This window comes from Leptonychotes weddellii, chromosome 1, assembly GCF_054177405.1.
Source record: "Leptonychotes weddellii isolate Sample4059 chromosome 1, ASM5417740v2, whole genome shotgun sequence".
Classification (NCBI taxonomy): Eukaryota; Metazoa; Chordata; class Mammalia; order Carnivora; family Phocidae; genus Leptonychotes; species Leptonychotes weddellii.
This window is the reverse complement of record NC_138369.1, coordinates 118,054,389-118,075,514: the sequence shown is the minus strand read 5'-3', so window position 1 is coordinate 118,075,514 and position 21,126 is coordinate 118,054,389. Positions and strand designations below refer to the sequence as shown.

Below are 21,126 nucleotides of genomic sequence, written 5' to 3'. Positions count from 1 at the left end.
GTCCTTCTTCACCTCTTTGGCTTTAAAACTTCTCTCCATTCCCAGCTGGAGCATCTCCTGTCTTCCTCTCCCCTCTCCCTCTGGATCTGTGTCACAAAAGCCCAAGGACCAGGCCTGGCAGTCCAGATTCCTCCATGGAAGCTGGTGGAGGGAGAAGTCTGGAATACATAGATGATCACCTTTGCTCTGTCACAATAAGGATAGCCTTTATGACTTGGGAATACCTTGGAGTGAGGATTGGGGCCAGTGCCAGTTCACATGTTTCCAAGTGGTCAGAACTAGGGAATGCTCAGAAAGTCTTGAAGAGGCTGATCCATGACTTCTGGATAATGACATGGAAGTCATAAGGAAGCCAGCATGGGGTCCTGGGGGTTGGGTTGGAACATGTTTGGAAAAAGGGGGTGATAAGGAGACTCCAGGACAACAGCTTGGTCAGGTTGTGGCAGTGGATGTAAGCACAAATGCTGACCCTGCTCATGGCCCAGTGGGAAGTGAGAATCAGAGCAGACCTCATTGAAGAGGGAAGTGGTATTTTGTTAGGGGAAGCCAGGTTTCATCTCTGGCAAGGAGATGGAAGATGTGCCAAAGCAAATTAAGGTGAAGAACAACCACCATGTTTTGTATTGTAAGATCTAAGTCAGGAGGGCTTAGGGTAAACATCATGGGCCTGAGGTTCCAATTTGGAGAATCACTAGGTAATACAGTTCCCTATTATACACACACTTTGTACCAGGAGCTCATTGTTATTTGTTCTCATGGCAGTTAGAGGAGAAATGTGGGTTTGGAGAGTGTGGTGTAAAATAGGCAAATCCACTTGGCTGGCAGGACCAAGTACAGGACGGCACTGCATGTGTAGCTTCCTTCTATCCACTTATCCATCCATCCACCCACCCACCCACCCATCCACCCATCCATCCGTCCATCCATCCAACAAATATTAAATGTCTACTGTGGGCCAGCAAATAATTGAGAGAGAAATTGAATCCAGCCCCTTGCCTTTCAGAGCCTTATAAATCTAATAGAGGAGAAGACTCATTAAAAATAGGCCGAATAGGGGCACCTGGCTGGCTCAGTTGGTAGAGCATATGACTCTTGATCTTGGGGTCGTGAGTTCAAGCCCCACATTGGACCTAAAGTTTACTTAAAAATAGGCTTAAAAAAGGCTATGTAGAGTGTACATAGAGAAGTCTGTCTAGCTCAAGGTTGTTGAGGTAAACAGAGGCACATGCTGGAAACTCTAGTTGTTGGGCATAGCTGCATCAGGGGAAGGGGTAGGGGGTGCATAGACCAGACTCTGAGGAGCCTTGAATGGCAATATTGAGAGTACATTAACATTTCGTTTTCTGGGCACTTTTAATACAATCTTCTTTAGCATTTGGACCCATTTGTTATTCATTATCCATTTGTCTGATTGTGTCAGTCAGGACCCCTCATTGCAAATGCCAGATACTAGGTTCAAACTGGTTCAAGCATATTTAAAAAAGAAGTTATTTGCTCACATAATTTAAAAGTTCAAGGGTATTGATTTCAGGTCTCATTCGATCCTTGTGTTCACATAATGTCATCAGGACTCAGTTTCTTTCTCTGTCTCTTGTCTCTACTTTCCTCTGTGTTGGTTTCTCTCTCAGGGAGGGTCTTTACACATGGAAGCAAGAAAATATCCAGCAGCTCCAAAATTTTATTTCTCCCAGCTCAGCCGTTAGAACAGAGAACTTCTCTTTCCCAGGTTCCAGAGAAAGTTCTAGAATTGGCTTTGATTGGACTGGCTTCTTCCTGTGCCCATCCGTGAACTGCTCCCTGTGGCATGGGAGATTAATATGTGACTTGGACTATTCTTACCCTTGGTCTAGGAGGTGGGGCTAGCTCCCTCCAAACCTCCCAGACTGATATTGGAGGAGGGATAGTTTCCCAAAGGAAAATCTGGGTATGCCTACTAAAAAGATTAGGAATGATGTTGGACAGGCAAAATAAGAACTGCCTATTATATTTTTGTAGTTGAATCATTGCTGAATCCTGGCCATAAGCATTTGCTGTGATTGATGCTCTATCCTGCTTGATCTTGCAGGATAGAACAAGCCCTTCTTTCTGTTATACATTTGGATGGGCTGAGTTACATGGCATGCCGAGGCCTCAGCAATGGTCCAGTGGGGCTGGGAGGGACACTAGTTCTGTAGAAGCATAGCTGGAGTTCTGGTCTTCACAGGGTCCATGTGCAGTGTCCTTGAGGTGTGCTGAACTTGGGCAAGGAGTTTGGCAGAAGGCAATTCTGTCAAGGCTTGATGTTTAGAGTCAGGTGGGGGCAGCTCTGGGGTTCTAGCTCCTCTGCCAGTTTGGAGCCAAGACTCAGCCAGCTGCTGGGGGTTCAGGGAGCTGACTCCAGGCCCCAGGTAGAGATGACAGCATGTGGTTAGTCATGTCTCTAGAGATGGCCATGAACCCCCAAATTCATCTCTGAAGGCTTGCCTCCAGGTGTGTGAGATTCACATGTGATAACAGAGAATTGCACACTGTTTATTATTAATAGGGCTGTGGCAACACTTCCTGTTTCAGAACTCATAAGTCTAATGAACTGTGTTACTTGAATATAAGTTGCAGGGGCCCCATCTATACAGCTAATCTAGAGGAAGACTTAAAAGGCCAGCATGAGGCCAGCTTCCATCTGAGGCTATGTGACTTCCCCCACCCCCAGTTTGGGAGGCAGCCTTAGGCCTCATGGAATTCTAGAAGGGCTGGAACTCAGAAGGTAGAAGGGAGAATCTACAGGGATGGTGGATTTTCAAGGGCACGTCTGTCCCAGACCTGGAAATTTGTGCAATCTCCTCCTTTTCAAGGTGAGCCAAAGGGGCTTGTGTTGGGAAGTGAGTTGACCTCTCCCTAGGGCACTGGTTCTTAGATATTGCTTTACCAAAGAATTATGGGTGGGGCTGGGGGAGTCTAATAAAATTCATATTCCCAGCCCCATTGCCAGGGATTTTGATTCAGCAGGTCTGGGGTGGGTGGGGTTCAGGATTCTGCATTCTTCAACCACCCCAGGAATTCCAATGCAGGTGTCTAGGGACATACTTTGAGACTCACTGGCTTTGAGGTTGGAGTGTCTGCAGCCCAGGGATGTAGGCAGAGCTCTAGTGTTGGGGGACACCTGAGTGGCTCAGTCGGTTAAGTGTCAGACTCTTGATTTTGGCTCAGGTCATGATCTCGGAATTGTATGATTTAGCCCCACATTGGGCTACACGCTGAGCATGGAGCCTGCTTAGGATTCTCTCTCTCCCTCTGCCCCACCCTCCCCCAAACTCTCCTCCAACCTGCTCACAGTCTCTTTCTCTCTCTAAAAATGAAAAGAAAGAAAGAAAGAAAAAAAGAACTCCAGTGTTGGGACCTCGTAAGGCTTAGGGAGCACCTTGAGGTCAGAAATGAGGCTGAGCCAAATGTTTATGTCCTTCTTTTTGTTAGGAAATGGTAGGTGAAAGGTTTTGGTGCCTGGGGACCATCAGAAGTGTTGTCATCCCATGCTAGGTCACCCCTGCATCTACTGCATCTGCTGACTCTACTTTTTTACATTGACCATCCACATTGTGTTTATATCCAAATAATCTCTTCTTAATGATAGTATTCATCAAGCAGCACATGATCACTAATTAAAAAAAAATTTAACCAATTGCATATACATCAACATTTATATTCTTTCTTTTTGGGGGTGGGGAGAGGCAGAGGGAGAGGGAGGGAGAGAATCCCAAGCAGACTCCACGTTCAGCACGGAGCCCAATGTGGGGCTCGATCTCACAACCCTGAGATCATGAGCTGAGCTGAAATCAAGAGTTGGACACTTAGGGTGCCTGGGTGGCTCAGTTGTTGAGGGTCTGACTTCAGCTCGGGTCATGATCCCGGGGTCCTGGGATTGAGTCCCATGTCGGGTTCCCTGCTTGGCAGGGAGCCTGCTTCTCCCTCTCCCACTCCCCTTGCTTGTATTCCTGCTTACGCTATCTCTCTCTCTGTCAAATAAATAAATAAAATCTTAAAAAAAAAAAGAGTTGGACACTTAACCGACTGAGCCACCCAGGTGCCCCAACATTTATATTCTTAAATAGAATTTAGCTCATTTAACCAATGTTAGAGCTATTCCAATGCTGAATGTCTCACTGATGCAGAGTTAGTTTCAGGGATAAATGGGATGGTGAGGGGATTAGAGGAAGAACAGAGCAGGGGGCATAATGGGTGGAGCTAGCCTAGGAATGAGATAGTGGGGATGGTGGGGTGGGTGTTGGTCTACAGGCCTGTGACTGGGATTAGAGGTATAGGAGGCAGGGGTTTCAGAGGCAGGTGTGGAGGCCCAGGGAGGGGATAAACCATAGTAATGTTGGGCTGGGTGAAAGATTCTGAGTCGGTAACATTTAGGAACTGCAAGGGCATGTTAGCACGCATCAGAGGTCTAAATGGAATGTTCCAGTGTGGCTGTGTCTTTTCCAAGCTCCAGGCCCTGGACTTGGGGGTGTGATGGGAGTTCTCTATGGGGGTAGAGGGCACATAAGGCAGGCCTCCTAGGTCTGATTCTCCTAAGGGTGTTTGATAATTTTGGAGGGGCAGATTCCTGTCAAAGGCAAACACACAGGGGTTAGGAAGGACAAGTTCATTTGTTCATTCATTCACCCATTCATTTTCTCCCCAAATATTTACTGAGTCCCTTCTAGGCTCCAGGCACTCTTCTAGCCCCAGGGATACAGTGGTGAGCAAGGTGCAATCCATGCCCTCACTCAGCTCACATTGTAGTGGGGAGACTGTTGTTAAACTAGTTAATTTCAGGTTGTGACAGGTTGTAAAGAAAAAGATAGGAGGCAAAGATGTTAGGGAGTGACTAGATTGGGGGCAGCATCAGGGAAGGCCTCTCTGAGGAGGTGACTTCTGAGCAGAGACCTAAATGACGTGAGGAGTAAGGCTGGCAGAGCTAGGAAAAGAGTGTGGCCCAGGCTGTGTTTGGGGCCACACCCTGACTTCATTCCAGAACACTCTTAGGCCCATGGAGTTTTTTATGGCTATTGTGGGAGACGAGCTCACTTGCCCAGCCTCTATTTTGGGATTGGCACTGACTCACTGCTGAGTGTTGGGCAACTGGCTCCCTGCTTGAGACTATTTCTGTTATAAATTGAGGATCTTAATAGCTACCTCTGTTTTACAAGAATCTCATGAGAATTGGTCAGTGTCTGTAGAAAGTATTTTTTATTACACAAAAATTTTATTTATCTCAAGTATAAGCCAAGGAGTAAATGATTAGCAATTAACTCAGCTTTGTTTCAGAGAGCAAAACTTGGTCTGGTTCACTTGGTGCTCATTCAGTTGACGCCCCCAAAGGTGGCCTTGAACTCCTGCTGATTTTCTTGGTTTCAGAACACTGTTGAGCTCCAGACTAAGAGCCCAAAGTCCTAGATTCTCATCTCCATTCTATTACTGACAACCTGTATGGCCTTGGGCAATTCACTTAACTTCTACCTCTATAGTCTATCAGCTATGAAATGGGTATAATAATCAAAGAAGATACTGTTCTTTGCCCCATAAAGTGCTACAAACATAAATGTAAGAGATTACTATTATTAAAGTGGAAATCTAGGGGTGACCTACCTTACATAGGTTATATAACTTTCATGGGGTCCCAACTTTGCCTAAGTGTTTGTATGGACTGCCCAAGAGAGCAGCAGGAGGCCTGGGAGTTTGGTCTATGAGAAATATGTAGATCTCTTCTAGTTTTACCTTGTCAGTATTGAGCATGATTGTGGCCCAGGAGAGTGTATTTAAGTGACAGAAAATCAGTGACAAAGTCTCAGAGGAGAGCAGAAAAATACTGGGACTTTGGGAGCCAAAGCAGGCAAAAAGAGCCCTAGAGAGAGGGCTCTGTCTTTAGGGCACTTCCTTTCTCTCTCCCATGAACATTTATTGAGCTCCTACTGTGTGACAGGCACTGTGCTAATGTCTCTGGACCAGACTGTGTGTAGCCCTAGCCCTAACTCTGTTCTGGAGAGGTAGTGGACAGAGTGCAGTGACTCTGACACCCACTTACCCGATAGGCACCAGGCCAAATGCTGGCAAGTCAAGAGTTGCAAGACAGAGTGTGATGGGCCTGCCTATTCCAAGTATCTCCCACTAGTCTGCCAAGATTCCTCTGATCTGGTCTAAAATGCCTTCCCTTAGTAAGTGCTGGGTATTGTGCTAACCACTTTGTTTATATTATCTTACTTAATCTTCCCAACAACTCACTGGGGTAGGGACTATTATCATATCACTTTACATAGGAGGAAATTGAGGTTTGCTCACTTGTACCAAGTCATGTAGTGAGGTAGCATCAGAGCCTACACTAGACTACAACCCCCTTTGCCTTCCAACAGCCAGCACTGCAGGCTTTTCTTCCTGCCCTCTCCTAGCCTCCTAGAGCCCCTTTGCTTGTTCACACATCCACTCACACACACAGAAAGCCAGAAGTGCCTGAGAATTTACCTACTTCTGGGGCAGCCCATAACTAAGACTGTCAGCAGGTGCTGGAGAATTACAGACCAGCTTCTTTGCCTCTTGTGGGGACAACTCTGGAGTGTATTCTCCAGCAGTCCCATGCAGGATCAAGCAGAGTTACTTTCTGTTGACTTGTCTTGCTTGACCTCCTCCTTTCCCCTGTCCTGCTCTTCCTATATCCCTAACACATCACTAGCTCACAAGGGTCAGCTTCTGAGCAATCAAGAGTCCCACTCGGGTAGGGGCTGAGCTGGAGCAGGATGTTATTCAGTGACTGATTCCAAGAGAGAATTCAGAAGCTGTGTCTAGCAGTGACAACCTGATCAAGAGTCCAGATGACCACAGAGATCCCAATAATTGTGTCACATGGGAAATACATAGGCTTCAAAAGAGCCCCTCAAAGTGCAAGGCACTGACTTAGACATTTATATACCTATCTTATTTAATATTAGAACATCTCTCTGTTGGGCTTTTCCAGTTTTCATTGGAGCATACAGATTCAACAAAATTCACCTTTTACTAATCTTAAAATCACATTGTAGGTGAAATAGCACTTCTAAATTTCACCTTGGTGGGACTCTGTTGATATGTTGCCTCGGTTATGTGAAGCTTCATTCAACCCCATCATCACTGCCCACCCTCTCCTGCCAGATGTTCTGTTTTCCATATTGATGTACATGACATTCATGTGGGTGGCATTCACTTTACCCCCTGAGATGATTGGTGATCTGGGTGGTGCTCTAGAACTTTGCCATCTAATAGAATAGCCACTAGCTGCATACAGCTATTGAGCATTTGAATTATGACTGGTCTGAATCAAGATGTGTTTTAAGTACAAAATATACATGAGGGATTTTGAAGTCTCAGTGTGGAAAAAAGAATGTAAATTATCTCATTAATAATTTAAAAGTATTTATTACATGTTGAAATAACATTTGAGGTGTATTGGGTTAAATAAAATTAATTTTATCTCTTTTTACTTTTAAAAACATCATTACTAGAAAATCTGAAATTACACATATGGCTTGCATTATATTTCTATTGGGCGGCGCTGCTCTAGGGACTCAAAAAAGGGAAGGTTTAGCAAGTGAAGTTGTCCAAATCCTGGACAGGCTTAGCTGGGAAGAAATTGTGTCCTTGCTGTGATGGCAGGGTTCTTTATCGGATGCGGAGGCAGCAAGGTGAGTCCTATGTGATACCACTTTAAAAGGCACGTGGTTCTGCAGATGACTCTATGCCTCTCTGGCCAAGAGGAGTTATGGTTGACAAAAGTGGCTTGTAAATCAGCCATCTGCCCAAATGACATCACTGCCTCTCTGCTTCCAAGTTGGGATTTAGTAACTTTGCAGAATTCACATTTGTTCTTTCTTTCTTTTTTTTTTTTTTAAGATTATATTTATTTATTTGACAGAGACACAGCGAGAGAGGGAACACAAGCAAGGGGGAGTGGGAGAGGGAGAAGCAGGCCTCCCGCCGAGCAGGGAGCCCGAAGTGGGGCTCGATCCTGACCTGAGTCGAAGACAGACGCTTAATGACTGAGCCACCCAGACACCCCTTTTCTTTCTTTCTTGCTGTCATAATCTCGAGGAGAAAGAGGCCAGTTGAGGGGAGAGAAGAGGAGGAAAGAGAGAAGGGTGGGAGGATTATTATTGATTACAGTAAGGAGCTGGGAAGGACACAAAGAGACCCTAGGGAGAAGATCTCATTGGTTAAAACAAAAGGTTCAGAAAGTCAGCTAGTCAAGTGATTTCTCTCTCTCTCTCTTCTTTCTCTTTCTTTTTCTCAATCTCTTTCTTTCTGGGCCTTTTGACTTTTAATGTTTATGATTGTTCCTGGGAAACCAGAAACAGTTACTTTTGTTTTGCAGATTAGGAAATGGGGGAAAGAAACTGATGAGGGATTCCCAGAGATAAATAGGAGGTGTGGAGAAAGGAGGAGGAGCAGGATTTAGGGGTAAATGCTTCTGTGTTGACATGGAAGTCCCAGTTTGGGGAAGTGCATTCTATCATCGGGGCTGAACCCTGGGGCCTTCCCATTTCAATGACCTGGCTGGGAGATAATGGCTCTCTAAGGGTCCTGTTCATGTGTCTGAAGTTCAGGAGGTCCAGTCGCCTAGTAGGATGGTGACTGCCTTAATTAGTACAGTTTCTGGGACGAGGCTTTGGCATTGTCACAAGCCTCCCAGCTCTGTTTGGGTGCAATTAATGCATTACTCTAAAAGCACCTGTCACCAGCAAACTAAAGTGAGAACACACCCGTTAAAAATGTTCTTTTTGAGTCCTGTTTCTGCTCCCTTCAATGGCTCCCCATTGCCCACTGAGTAAAAACCTAACTCCTTAGCCTGCCTCCAGTACCTTCCACAATTAGGACCCAGGTTATCTGGCTGCACTGATCTCTCCCTACCCTCTCTCATAGCCCCTGGGCTCCAGCCAAACCACATGCCTGCTAGATCCTCTGCATGCCCCACACTCTTGCATCTACTTCCCGAAGTCCTATTCACAGTTTTCACATAGCAACATTTTCCTTCTCCATGAGCAGCGATCCCTGGCCAGCACAGCACTTTGTAAGTCTTTTTGACCTTTGTAGACTATTATTTGTGCATATGTGTCCCTGCTAGGGGCTAGGGGAGAGACTGTCTGTATTAGCCAGCCTGGGCTGTCATAAAAAAATACCATAGACTGGGTGGCTTCAACAACAGAAATTTATTATATTTTCACAGTTTTAGAGACTGAAAGATCAGGGTGCCAGCATGGCCAGCATCTGGTGAGGACTCTCGGCTTACAGACAGCCACTGTGTGCTCACACGGCAGAGACAGAGTTTTGGTGTCTCTTCCTCTTCTTTTAAGGACACCAATCCTATTGGATTAGGACCCCCCTCTTACAACTTCATTTCACCTTAGCTATCTCCTAAAAGCGCTATCTAAGTTGGTGGGTTAGGGCTTCAATATATGAATTTTAGGGGGACACAATGAAGTCCAGAGACTGCTTGATATTTAAATCCCTTTCAGGATTTTGAGCCCCAGCTGGCCAGGCCTGGGTGTGGGGACAGCCTCCAGGCCAGAGGAAGGCTGGAATGAGGACTGAGAATGAAGTCAGAAACCCTCTTGTGGGGTACCTAGTCATTAAAAAAGTACAGATGAGGCCTGAGCAGGGGAGGGGCCCCACAATGCTCCCAGAAGAATCTCCAGCACTCTGAGCCATTGAAGTAGTTCTTTGGGCCATTAAAGTAGTTCGAGATCCCACCAGCTTGGCCAGTAGGGCTCCTACTGTCCCTTCAGATCTGGGACTGCTATAGGGACCATAGGTGGGCACAGCAGAGCAGGACAGTTCTGTTCAGTAAGTTTTGATTGAATTTCTGGTGCGTGCTGGGTATTGGAGGAACAGAGAACAATCATCCTGGGTCCTGACCTTGGGAACCTCGCAGTTCCATGGGGGCAGATGGGTGTGAGGGGGGATCTATTTTGATCTAGAACTAAGAATCACGGGAGGACTCACATTCACTCATCTTTCTTCCAGGGCCATGTTCTGCAACGATTTAAAGGAAAAGTATGAGAAGAGGATCATTATCAAAGGGGTCGATGCTGAGACCATGCACACTCTTCTGGACTACACCTACACCAGCAAGGCGCTGATCACCAAGCAGAATGTGCAGCGGGTCCTGGAAGCTGCTAACCTCTTTCAGGTGTGTGAACAGTCTCAATGCTCTCCTCTGGAGCAGGGGAAAGCAGCGACTCCTCAGAAATCTGCCTGGACTGGCTCCCAAGCTCATACCTGGCACACATATATACACTACCCTCACACACACACTTAGCTGGGCCTCTACTTACTTGAAAGTCAGAAGAGACTCCTTTGGAAATTTCCTGAGAGGTGGTGAGATGTGGCATTGACTTCTTAATGCCATTAAGCCAGGACAGCATGGTGCCTGGAATCTATACTTGGTTCCTAACAGCAATGACTATAATTTGCTGAAGGCTAATTGGAGCCAGGGTTCCAGTCATCACTTCAATGCGTAACTTCTTTTTTTTTTTTTTTTAAGATTTTTAAAAATTTATTTGAGAGAGAGAGAGAGAGTGAGCAGGGGGAGAATCTCCAGCAGACTGCGCTGATCCCTGAGCCCAATGTGGGGCTCAATCCCCAGGACCCCGAGAGCACAGCCCCAGCTGAAACCAAGAGCCAGATGCTCAACCGACTGAGCCACCCAAGCACCCACCCAAGTTATATATATAACTTCTAATCCTTAGCACAACCTGGGGAGATAGTTACTTCTCCCTACTTTACAGGAGGGAAGAGTAATAATGTACAGAGAGTGGGTTATTTGAACCCTGGGCTTTCCGAGTCCAGGAGCTACATTTTTGCAGTACAACATGCAGTCTCTCTGGGAGCAGTGTCTAGATTTTGGGGCACACAGGACCTTGCCTGGTCAGCACTTTGTGGTGGGTGTGGAAGAAGAGCACTTTTCATGAGGGTTATTACAGAAGATAAAAGAGAGAACCCTCGGGATTAAGTTTTATGGTTTCCGTTTGACTATGTTTGTTTCAATCCGATTACAATTATATTTAGCTTCATGGGATAATTAGACCCATAGATTCTGTTGGTTGCATCCATAGTTATCATAGGGACTCCATCCCCCATTACCATCTTTGCCTAGGTCTAAAAGTACACTTGAACTTGGTTTCGCCAGATTAAGCAGAGAGTGTCTCACTGAGGTTGAGATTTATGACAGAGTCCAGGGACAAGCCCAGTCATTCCCAGGGACTGGGACAAACATCAGATCTTGTGCATGGTTTGGGACTTTGGGAGGTGGTATCCTCTTGGATCCTCTGTAGGTCAGCAGTTAAGGGGAAACAAAACAAAGTCTGGGAAGGTGAGGAATGAGGGGCCATGAATCAAGACCATGGACAGTGGGATTATCTTTGTTGAAGCTGGAGTCTAGGCAGGATCTGTGGAGTCCAGCAAGGAAGGGAGAGTAGAAAGAGGGAGGAAACTCTATGAAACAGCACTGATTAGTTCCGAATAATTGTTTGCCAATTTTATTGTCTCAGTTTCTTCAGGGCATTTTCCGTCAGGGCTGGTCACGCCTTCTGGTGATGTGTCCAAGTCAGTTACTGCACCCCCCGCCAACACACACACAAACAGCCTTCCCCCTTTCTCCGTCCTGACCTGCTTACCCCTTCAGCCTTACTAACCCACAGGGGAATACTCTTCTTTCTGTGGAGGGAGGGACTCCGCAACCTCACTCTCAGCAGCCCTATCTCATCCCACTTCCCACCCCTGCCCGTACTGCTCCAACAATCTAACCTCAGGGAAATCCTTCCCTGATAGGGCCTCTATTTAGTTTAGCTTTTGCCTGGGGACTATAAGACAGCTGCATGTATTCTACACTGGGTGTGAGGGTGTGGGAGTATTTACAAATCTTTACTTAGCCTCCTTATTTTCAGTATGATGTCCTCATGTGTCTTCCTCAATTTCTGGTGTCCCTGGTCCAGAACCTCTCTGGTCTGGTTTCCCCAGAGGATAAATCTTCTTTTCTAGTGGGAGTGGAGTTGTTAGATCACAAGAGGTGGGGAGGAGTCCCAACAGGCTTAAATTCTTCTTAAGGTGGGGCTGATACCAGGGGTGGTATAGATACCCAGATGCCCAGAGCACTCTTCACCTGCCCTGGCCTTGCTCTTTCCCTGGGACTTTAATATTCCTGCTTTCTGGGGTTCTGAGGGACAAACTCCTTTGTAGGCACTTGGTCTGACCTCTTTCCTCTCAGCAAAGCCATTTGCCAGTCTTCATAGTCTGTGGTTTGGGGTTACTGATAACTCCCAGTTTCATGGAGGAGGGAGTTTGTGTTTCTGTTTCTTGTTCTCCTTTCAGTTTTGGGTGATTTTAGTAAAAACTCTTTAGATAGTAAAGAGTTTTGTAATGTTGCAAATATTTTCCATTGGTTATTTGACTCATAATTTTTGGTTATGACTTTTTTTAATGTACAAAATTTAAAATTTGTGTTTTGTCAGATCTGTTGATCATTTCCTTGATGTTTTTTGCCTTTGTTATGTGTTTTTAGAAAGACCTTCCCCGCTGCTTAAGTATATACTTATTCACTTATAATTTCTGTTAGTCTTGTTATATCCACAGCTTTGATACTTAAATCTTTAATGTATCTGGAAATTACTTTGGCATTAAGTTTCTCCTTGTCCTCGTCCTCTTCCTCCTCCACCTCCTCCTCATTTTCTCCTAAGTGGTGAGCTTCAATAGAGATTTTGGTTTTAATCAGAGGTGGAAGGAGGAGGAAGACAGAGACAGGATAGAGATAGAGCGTGCTCAGTTTATTATTGATTCCCCTATTCTGGTATTCCCTCACCTTAAAATTTTCCAAATCTCATTCACTTTCTAGGCAAAAAATACTAAGTTTCTCTTTGAGGCTATTTTACTCATTTTCCTATGAGTGTTAATTCTTTTGAAAACAAGAGAAGAGTGCTCTGGGCGTCTGGGTATCTATTTAACCCACTTTCTGATTTCTGTTGCTTCTGGATGACTTGCTTTGAAGTCTTAGATGTAGAAAACTGGGAATATCTTCATGCTTGAAAGCACCACAAGGGACAGAAGTTTATAGGTTGTTGAAATCACTTTGTGGTTTTAAAAAAGTATTTATTCATTTGAATGAATAAAACATACCCTTGTTCCAAATTCAGAAAACAGAAGGGGAAACAGTGGAACATTTTGCCCTGTTCACTTTTGACCATGTCTTGCTTTCCTTCATATCCTATGCACAATGTATATGTGCATATATCACTCCCACTCATTGTCTCCAGTTTTTAAACGTGAATGTTGGCACACTATACACCCTATTTTGCATGTTGCTTTTCTTGGCTTTACAATATATTTTGGAGATTGTTACAGATCAGTATGCATAGAGACTTTTCTTTCTTTTCTTTAAGGTTTTATTTATTTATTTGAGAGAGAGAGAGTGAGCACGAGGGTGGGGAGGGACAGAGAGAGGAGAGGCAGAGACTCCCAGGCAGATTTCCTGCTGAGCCTGGAGTCCGACCCGGGGCTCGACTCATGACCCCGAGAGCACGACCCCAAGAGCACAACCCAAGCCGAAACCGAGTAGGATGCTTAACCGACTGAGCCACCCAGGTGCCCCTGCATAGAGCCTTTTTGATGGCTGCATAATGTTGTTGGGGTCTCCTGAGAAGTGGAACATGTCGAATTATCTTAATGGTCTCTTATAAGGCAGAGTGGTAGAGTGGAAAGAACATGGGTGCTGGAGTCAGGCAGAACCTGGGTTTAAATCCCAGTTCAATCATTTATTTGCTGTGTGGATGTGGAGAGGTTATTTAGATTGTCTGAGCCTCAGCTTTCTTATTTGTAAAATTAGGATGATAACAATACCTATACCTACCTTTTAGGGAGAGTTATGAGGATTTAATGAGATGCTATTTGTAAAATGCCTGGCACATAATAGATGGATAGAATTTTCTTCCCATTATTTGTGCATTAATTTTAACTTTACTTCGGGCAATTTGTACCTTAAGTAAACTGGGCTGACATTGAGCTGTGAGAACATTTTCCTATGCCATCCCCAAATCTTTGCTTTTACCTGGATTAGAATTATAAGAGACCATGATTTAAAGTTTTGTTTTATCGTGTTCATATGACACTTGGTTAGTAGAATGAATTGGACTGGTGCTATATTTAATTAACTCAGGATTATAGATAGAGAAAAGTGTGCCAGAGTTGGCACTTTATCTTGTTATTTTAGAACATCCACAGAAGCCGATACCACCTTTGTGGGACTGAAATCAATGGGAATCAGAGTATCTTGGTGTTCTCTACCCAATCCGGTGGTAAAGGTTTTTAGTTGTCACACCATCGCTGATCCTCAGCTGTTCCCTCACTTTCTTCTTCTCTTTTCAGCTCTCTTGCTATTATCCATAGATTGCTTCTATGCCAGAATTTCCCAGTCCAGAAAGAGATCTTTTGATTGACCCAGCCAGTCACCACTATTGCTGTTTGAAAAGAGCTTTCCATGCGAGGCAACTTCATGAGTTGCTGACCTCATGAAGAAGGCTAACCCTGGGGTCAGTTACCATTACCATTGTCATTTGTCATTGGTCCAATCATCTGTGCCCAGGGTGGGACAGTTTCTTTTAGGAGGAAAGTTAGTGTGGGCAGGTACTGAATGAACTGCCCATGAGAGGAACTTTGCAGTAATCTAGCCATAATTTATTGGTGAATTATGGGGAGAAATGTATTTTCTCCAAGTAGTTTCTAGAAAGGTAAGAGTAAGAAAAGCACCTACGAGGAAAGGCCTGAGTGACCCTTCACATGGGAGGCAGGGTTTTTGAGATGAATGTCATCCAGTGGGGGCCCCGAGAACTTGCCTTAGCTGGAACTTCAGGCTCTTGAGTTCTAGATGAGCAAGGCAGTCAGAAACTGTAGAGACTGTAGACCTGGGACAATGGCTATAAGAACTTGGTAAGATTCTTTAGTTTTGGAGAACTGCCGTGTTCGTTTGGAGAACTTTGTCATATTCATTACTTTCATTTTTATTATTAAAAACTCATGAAAGAATATGGACTCGTGAGTTTATCAGCAGGGCAGCAAAAGGTGTGAGGTCAGGGAGACCAGCTCACCCCTCATTTAGTTTTGGGACAGAGGATGCCTAAGATAATAGAACAGCTGGTTAGAAGAAGGAGTTTAGAAGCTGAAAAGAGATCAGGCTGAGTCCTGAGGGCTGACATGAGGAAGGAAAGAGGGGCTTCCAGAGTGGGAGCCTGGTCATCTGGCTGGGCCTGAGAAGACACAAGCCATGACATGCTCTGGGCTGAGATCTGTATGGACGAGGTAGCCATGTGGTCAGTGGTTGACCCTGATGGCCTGGGTTGGCTTCTTGGCTTGCTCATAGTACATAAATCATAGTACATAAATATTTGTTGAATCAATGAAGGCGTGCGTTGCTCTTGTTCATTACTAGCTGAATATGAGGACTGCCTCAGAAACTGCTCAAGACCCCATCAAAATTTGCCCGACTTGCCTTAAGAGGACACTAAGAAGCCCACTCCCGGCTTTAAGAAATGTTGTGGGCTAGTAGAGGAAGAAGTATTCCACAGGTTAATACTAATAACTACTTCATTTGTAAGCACCTACTAAGTGCCAGGCACCTAGCAAAAGCAGATCTCATCACTGCAAGTTACAGATGAACCTCTGTTGTCATTGACAGGGACCCACAGATTGTATGGACCCAACATCAGAGTAGTCAGTTGATCCAAGCAAGGAAACCAGCCCAACTATTTCTTTGCTGCTATCTAGATAAAATCCATCTATTGACCGAAGCACCCTCTCCCACACACCCCTTTGTCAACCAATGTTACTGTGTGGCCACTGTAAGTGATAAGACATCAGGGTTAATATCCTGATCCACACGGCAGTGATAGTTTTGCTTTTCAGAGCATTCACTATGTGGCAACTCTTGCCTGTACGGTTTCATTTAAAATGAGGTCAGTATTTTTACCCCCAATTTAAAGATGGGAGAAATAAAAATTCAGTGATGTAAAGTAAATGTTCAAGGTTTCATGGCTAGTGAGAGAGGAGCCTGAATTTCACTCCTGTCTGCTTACGCTAGCCTGTGTGTTCTCCACTCCACACACTGCGTCCATCTCTCAGCACGAGGCCTGAATCAAGCCATGATCCTAAAGGCAGCTGGGGCCGTCAGCAGCCTCAGGGCTGCCCAGTGGAAAATTCTGGGAACCAGTGGGGCCCTGTAACTGTGTCAGGGGGCAAGACTGGCACAGCTGCCACCCCTCATGCCTAACTCCCTCTGGGGAAACTGGGACACTTGGGGCCACCAGGTGTCCCCATCTCAACAGTGAGCCTGCTGCTGTCCAAGCAGCGTCTCTTTAGTCTTTACAGTTCTGTGTTTAATCTCAGTGGTGACTCTTTTTTATTTTTAGGTATAACTTATATTTAGTAAAATGCATACATCTTAAGTGTATAGTTTTTTATTTTTTACATGTGTTTGCAACCATGTAACCTCCACCCAGATCAAGCTCCAGAACATCCCTGGCATCCCAGAACACTCTCTTTAAAATCCGGGTTGCTTATATAATTACAAGGGGTGTTTACAGAATGCTAGGACATAGCAGAAAGAGGCATCTGGCCCAGGCTTACCATGGTTATTTGCATCATTGGTCCATGCTGGCACCTGCTGGAACATCTGTGTTCCCATCAGTCTCTCTCTGATCATTGACACCCCCGCCATCAGCTGAAAATTCTCAGGCCCACCTGGTTCTGGCCCTCAGTCTTTGTGGGTCACTGTGCATTCTCTTTGTCCCATTTGCCAGGCCTCCTCAGGTCTGCCAGTCCCCTCTGCAACTTCTGTGTCCCTCTCAAGGACACACAAGAAACTTCATTTGCTCTCCTGTGCCAGTCTGGAACTCTAGGGAACTTGGAGCGACTGGCATAGACCCCCTTTGTCTAGAAACAACACATTCTAGCTTCTCTTCTGTGGCCGCTCTGCTGGACTGCTGCTTTTCTGATTTATTTCGGCAGTCCAGGCACACATTCTTTTGCTCTCAGATCCACAGCCTCTAAGGAGCTTTTTGCATCTCCCTTACTCTAGAGTTTGGCCTGAGTTGGGAGGCGGAACATCGTCTCAGGGACCCACACCTGCTTCTCACTCTACTACTAGACTCTTTCTTCCTGGCCTGGGAATCATTGTTGGAAAAGCTGGCTCCTACATTATCATCCATTCTCCTATATTTACTGCTTTGATATAAACTTTATTCCTGGACTCTTTGGTATTCTGGCTTTTCCACTTCAAAGGGCCCAGTTATTACCACTAATTGATGTTTTAAAACTATTTTCCTACTATAGTTCTGAAAGTGTATTTAGAAACTTAAAAACCAAAATTGTATTCTTCTGTCTATCCTATTACCCCTTCCCTGGATATGAAAGCCTGAAATGGCCTAGTTGCTGTCTGTAGGTTGTAGAATATAGGAAGTGAGATACGGGTTTTAGTTGTAATGAAAACCCATGTTGCTACCAGATTCTGACTTTTACTTCTACCTAATTACCACAAATTACTAACCATTTTCTATGTGCAAGGTACTTTATAAGAAACTATCATGGGGAAATAAAGATAAAAGTTATAAATGTAGATCACATTTATTTAACCATTTATCGTATTCTTTCCCCTACATGATCCCATCTGATGTTGACAATATTTCTGTGAGTGGGCTGGCCAGGGAGTGCCCTCACAGTGAAACTGCAAGGTGGGCTTTATTATTCTCAACACTTACCAGAAGAGGAAACTGTGTCTCACAGAGAGTGAAGCTATGATCTGGGGCCTAAACCCAGAACTTCTGACCCCCATACTGCTACCCACCACTACACCCAAAGCCTCAAAAGCAAGGATTTCCACTGAGCTTTCAAACCACAGAGCAATCCAGCCAGACCCTGGGGCAGAGTGTAGGAGTAGAAAAAAGTTCTGGGTCTGAAGGAGGTGGCATTGAACTGGACTTCACAGAATGGGTAGGATTTTAACAAATGGCAGCTGGGTTGGAGGAAACGTATTCTAGGCAGAGAGAATTTGTAAACAGAGACTTAAGTTTCCACCTTCTCTACCTGCTACCTTGCCTATTACAGCTGTCTGCTCATGGATCTGCTTCTCAGGACTTGGCTTTGCTTAGATGCCCTACTGCTTCTGTGCCCAGCCCCCTGACCTCCCAGATAACCCATATCCTGAGCATCAAACATGTCCCAGACACAGTTATTCCATTTAGTCCCTCCCTGGCTTTCATCCTATCCCTGGGCTGAGTCACAAAGCTCCAGCTGTGGCCCTGGCCCGTTGAATCTTTGTATGGCCCATGTGGTTCCCCCGCACCCCCATTGTGTGCTGCTGGCCTGTTGGGGGCCCCACTGGCTCCTCTGCAAATTCAGGGGCTGTCTGTTGCCAGAATCTTGACCAAACTTCCCACACCCTTTCCTTTCCCTTTGATTCCACTTCTGAGGTCAGTCTACCTCTACAGTTGCATCAGTCCCCCAGCACCTACCCCACCTTAGTGAGTGGGCCTTTTTCAGGTTTTGTTCCCTTCCTGCCCACCCCACATAGCTTTCAGGGACCAGCAGACCCCTCAGCCAAGTCTAGAGCGAGGACTGAAAGTTTGGAGGGAGCAGAGGACATCCTGGAGGTAGGGGGCACATATTCCCATTGGTCTGAAATAGATGTATCACCTGAGAAAGAGGGAAAGGGGCAGGGTTAGAAGATTAGGAATAGTGGTAATTTACAATTTTTAAGTATGAAGACTCCTCTTTTTTGGGGTGGGGGAGCAGAGAATCTTAAGCAGGCCCCACACCCAGAGTGGAGCCTGATGCGGGGCTTGATCTCATAAGCTGAGATCATGACCTGAGCCGAAATCAAGTCAGATGCTTAACCGACTGAACCAGCCAGGTGCCCCTGAAGACCCCTCTTTAACATCAGTACACACCCCATAGGAGAACAACTTTACTTTTTATAACTATTGTCTGAGAAGGAAAATGGTGACAAAAAATTTACTATGAATTCACAAACAGTTCACCAAAAAATCACAATTTCAAATGATTTTGACTTATTAATCTCATCAACAAATTATATACTCTTCACAAACACTGATTTGTTGGGGCTTGAAGGTAAGAATACTAGTGTCTTTACATACCCTTTGCAATAACTATAAGGTCGCTTGGGGACTCTGGTCGATGGAATTGCTGATTTGGGCCAAAACAGGACTTCAGTTTTTCTGGAGTGGATTTGAAGGCACCTCTAGGGAGATGTGGAATTACACTGGTTAAGTCTGTTAAGACCTCATATTCTGGAAAGCATGAAGGGAAGCAGAGGAGGGCCAGTGGAGATGGGGGGCAGGGGGTCCATTCTCATTGAGGCAGACACTTCTCATGGGAACTGCAGCCACGTCTCAAGTGGTTTCTTTGATTGTATTTTTAGTCTCCCTATTTGAGAGTCAGGTGCCTGACTGTAACCTTTTGCTCACATGTCCCCTCAAACAGGAAGTTGGCTGTCTGTTGCCATTATCTGTCATCTCTCAGCTTTAATAAACAAGTTCATGGGTCAATGGGACAGGCTGAGAAAGAAAATTTACGCTAAAGTCCTAAGTAATCTTGAATATGAAGAAGCAAAAAGCATATATATTGTAAAGAAAACAATTTGTTTTTCCCATGACTGCCCTGCACATCAGCAGTTTCCCAGCCACTGGTTAGGATGCTGCTCTACACCCCTCACGTTTGGAAGTATTTCTTGAAGCATATTTTGGGGGAAATGTAGGCAACTTGGAGATTCTCACTACGCTTGTCCTCATAAGGCCTCTTCAGACTTTCCTGGAAGTTTGTTAATTCAACAATGTGACAGTTACAAAGGCAGTGTGATGGCCAGTGAGAAGAGTGAGCTAGCCATGACCTTGAGTGTCATCTGTACCACCTATTGGCTGTGTGACCTTAAGCAATGCACTTAACTCTTTGAATTCTCTAATTCTTCCTCTGTGCAAATGGTTTGTACTAATACCTACCTTGTTATTACTTATTAAATAAAATATATTCGTTAAAAAAATAAAATTTGTTCATTAAATAAAAAAATGGATGAGAAAGTGTCTAGCACAGATCTTGGTACATACTAGGTGTCCAAAAACTATTTTCCTTCTCTCTCTTTCCTTCCCTTCTTTTGGCAGAATTTGTGCAGGTGCTGTTGGAAATAAAAACACAAGTATGACCTAGAATCTGCCCTTGAGATGCTTGACCATAGTACAGGGGAGAAATGTAATCTGTGCTCCACGGAGGGGTAGGTGAATTGCCCAGTGGAGCACAGAGGAGGGAGGAGTTGATTCCATGTTAGGCAACTGGAGAAGCCAAGAAGGAGAAGTGGCTCTTGAGAAAGAATCTCATGAATGGGTAGGATTTCTCCATGTTTTTTCCCTTCCCTTCTCTTTCATTCTTCTCTTTTCTTCTTAAGCAAGTACTGACCCAGAATTAAAAGTGTCCAGAGGCAAGGAAGGCTTAAAGCACAGTCTGGTTAAGACTCTCTGGTCTTGTCAGCCTGGCTCTCCCTCTTGTGTTGACTTTGTCCTCAGGTTCATGGATACTAGAGAGCAACTCAGTGTCTCCTGTAAACTCAATTTCCAGAAAACTGCCCCATGTGCAAACAGATGTTTGCACACCATTGTAGGAGTTCACAGACTCGGAACCCATCCATCAGTCCCAGATTTAACACTCTGAATGAAGAAAACAGCCTTGTGTAGATAAGGTGATGGTCATGGTACTCTTTCCCTTTTTTTTTTTTGAGGTTAACTTGAAAGAGGCCTTTTCAGTTGAAATTGGGGCAAACTGTCCTGAGTCTTTTCTTAAAAAGTGGAGCTCTGGAGTCAAACTGTCCTGGACAAGGAGAGCAGGATTTTAACAGATAGTGATGAGGAAGAAAGCTGGTCCAGGCTAATGAAACAGCATGAGCACAAAAAAGCACTGTGACAGGCGAGCTTAGGAATATTTGGGGAAGGTGAGCAGACAGGTCTGACTGTGGAAGGGTTCCATCAGGGAGAGTCCTGGTGACAGTGCACAGCTTGAGGGGTAAGAATAAGGCTATGTCTTCACTTTCAGGCAGTG

At 45.0% G+C, this 21,126-nt stretch overlaps 1 protein-coding gene across 1 annotated transcript in view; it reads left to right on the top strand.

Moving 5' to 3' along the window:
• KLHL6 (kelch like family member 6) overlaps window positions 1-21,126 on the top strand; it is a 57,000-nt gene that overhangs the window by 12,161 nt on the left and 23,713 nt on the right. Inside the window, exon 2 of the mRNA XM_006737425.3 lies at window positions 10,009-10,174. Within this exon, the coding sequence (XP_006737488.2) occupies window positions 10,009-10,174 (166 nt within the window). The remainder of the gene's footprint in view (window positions 1-10,008; window positions 10,175-21,126) is intronic.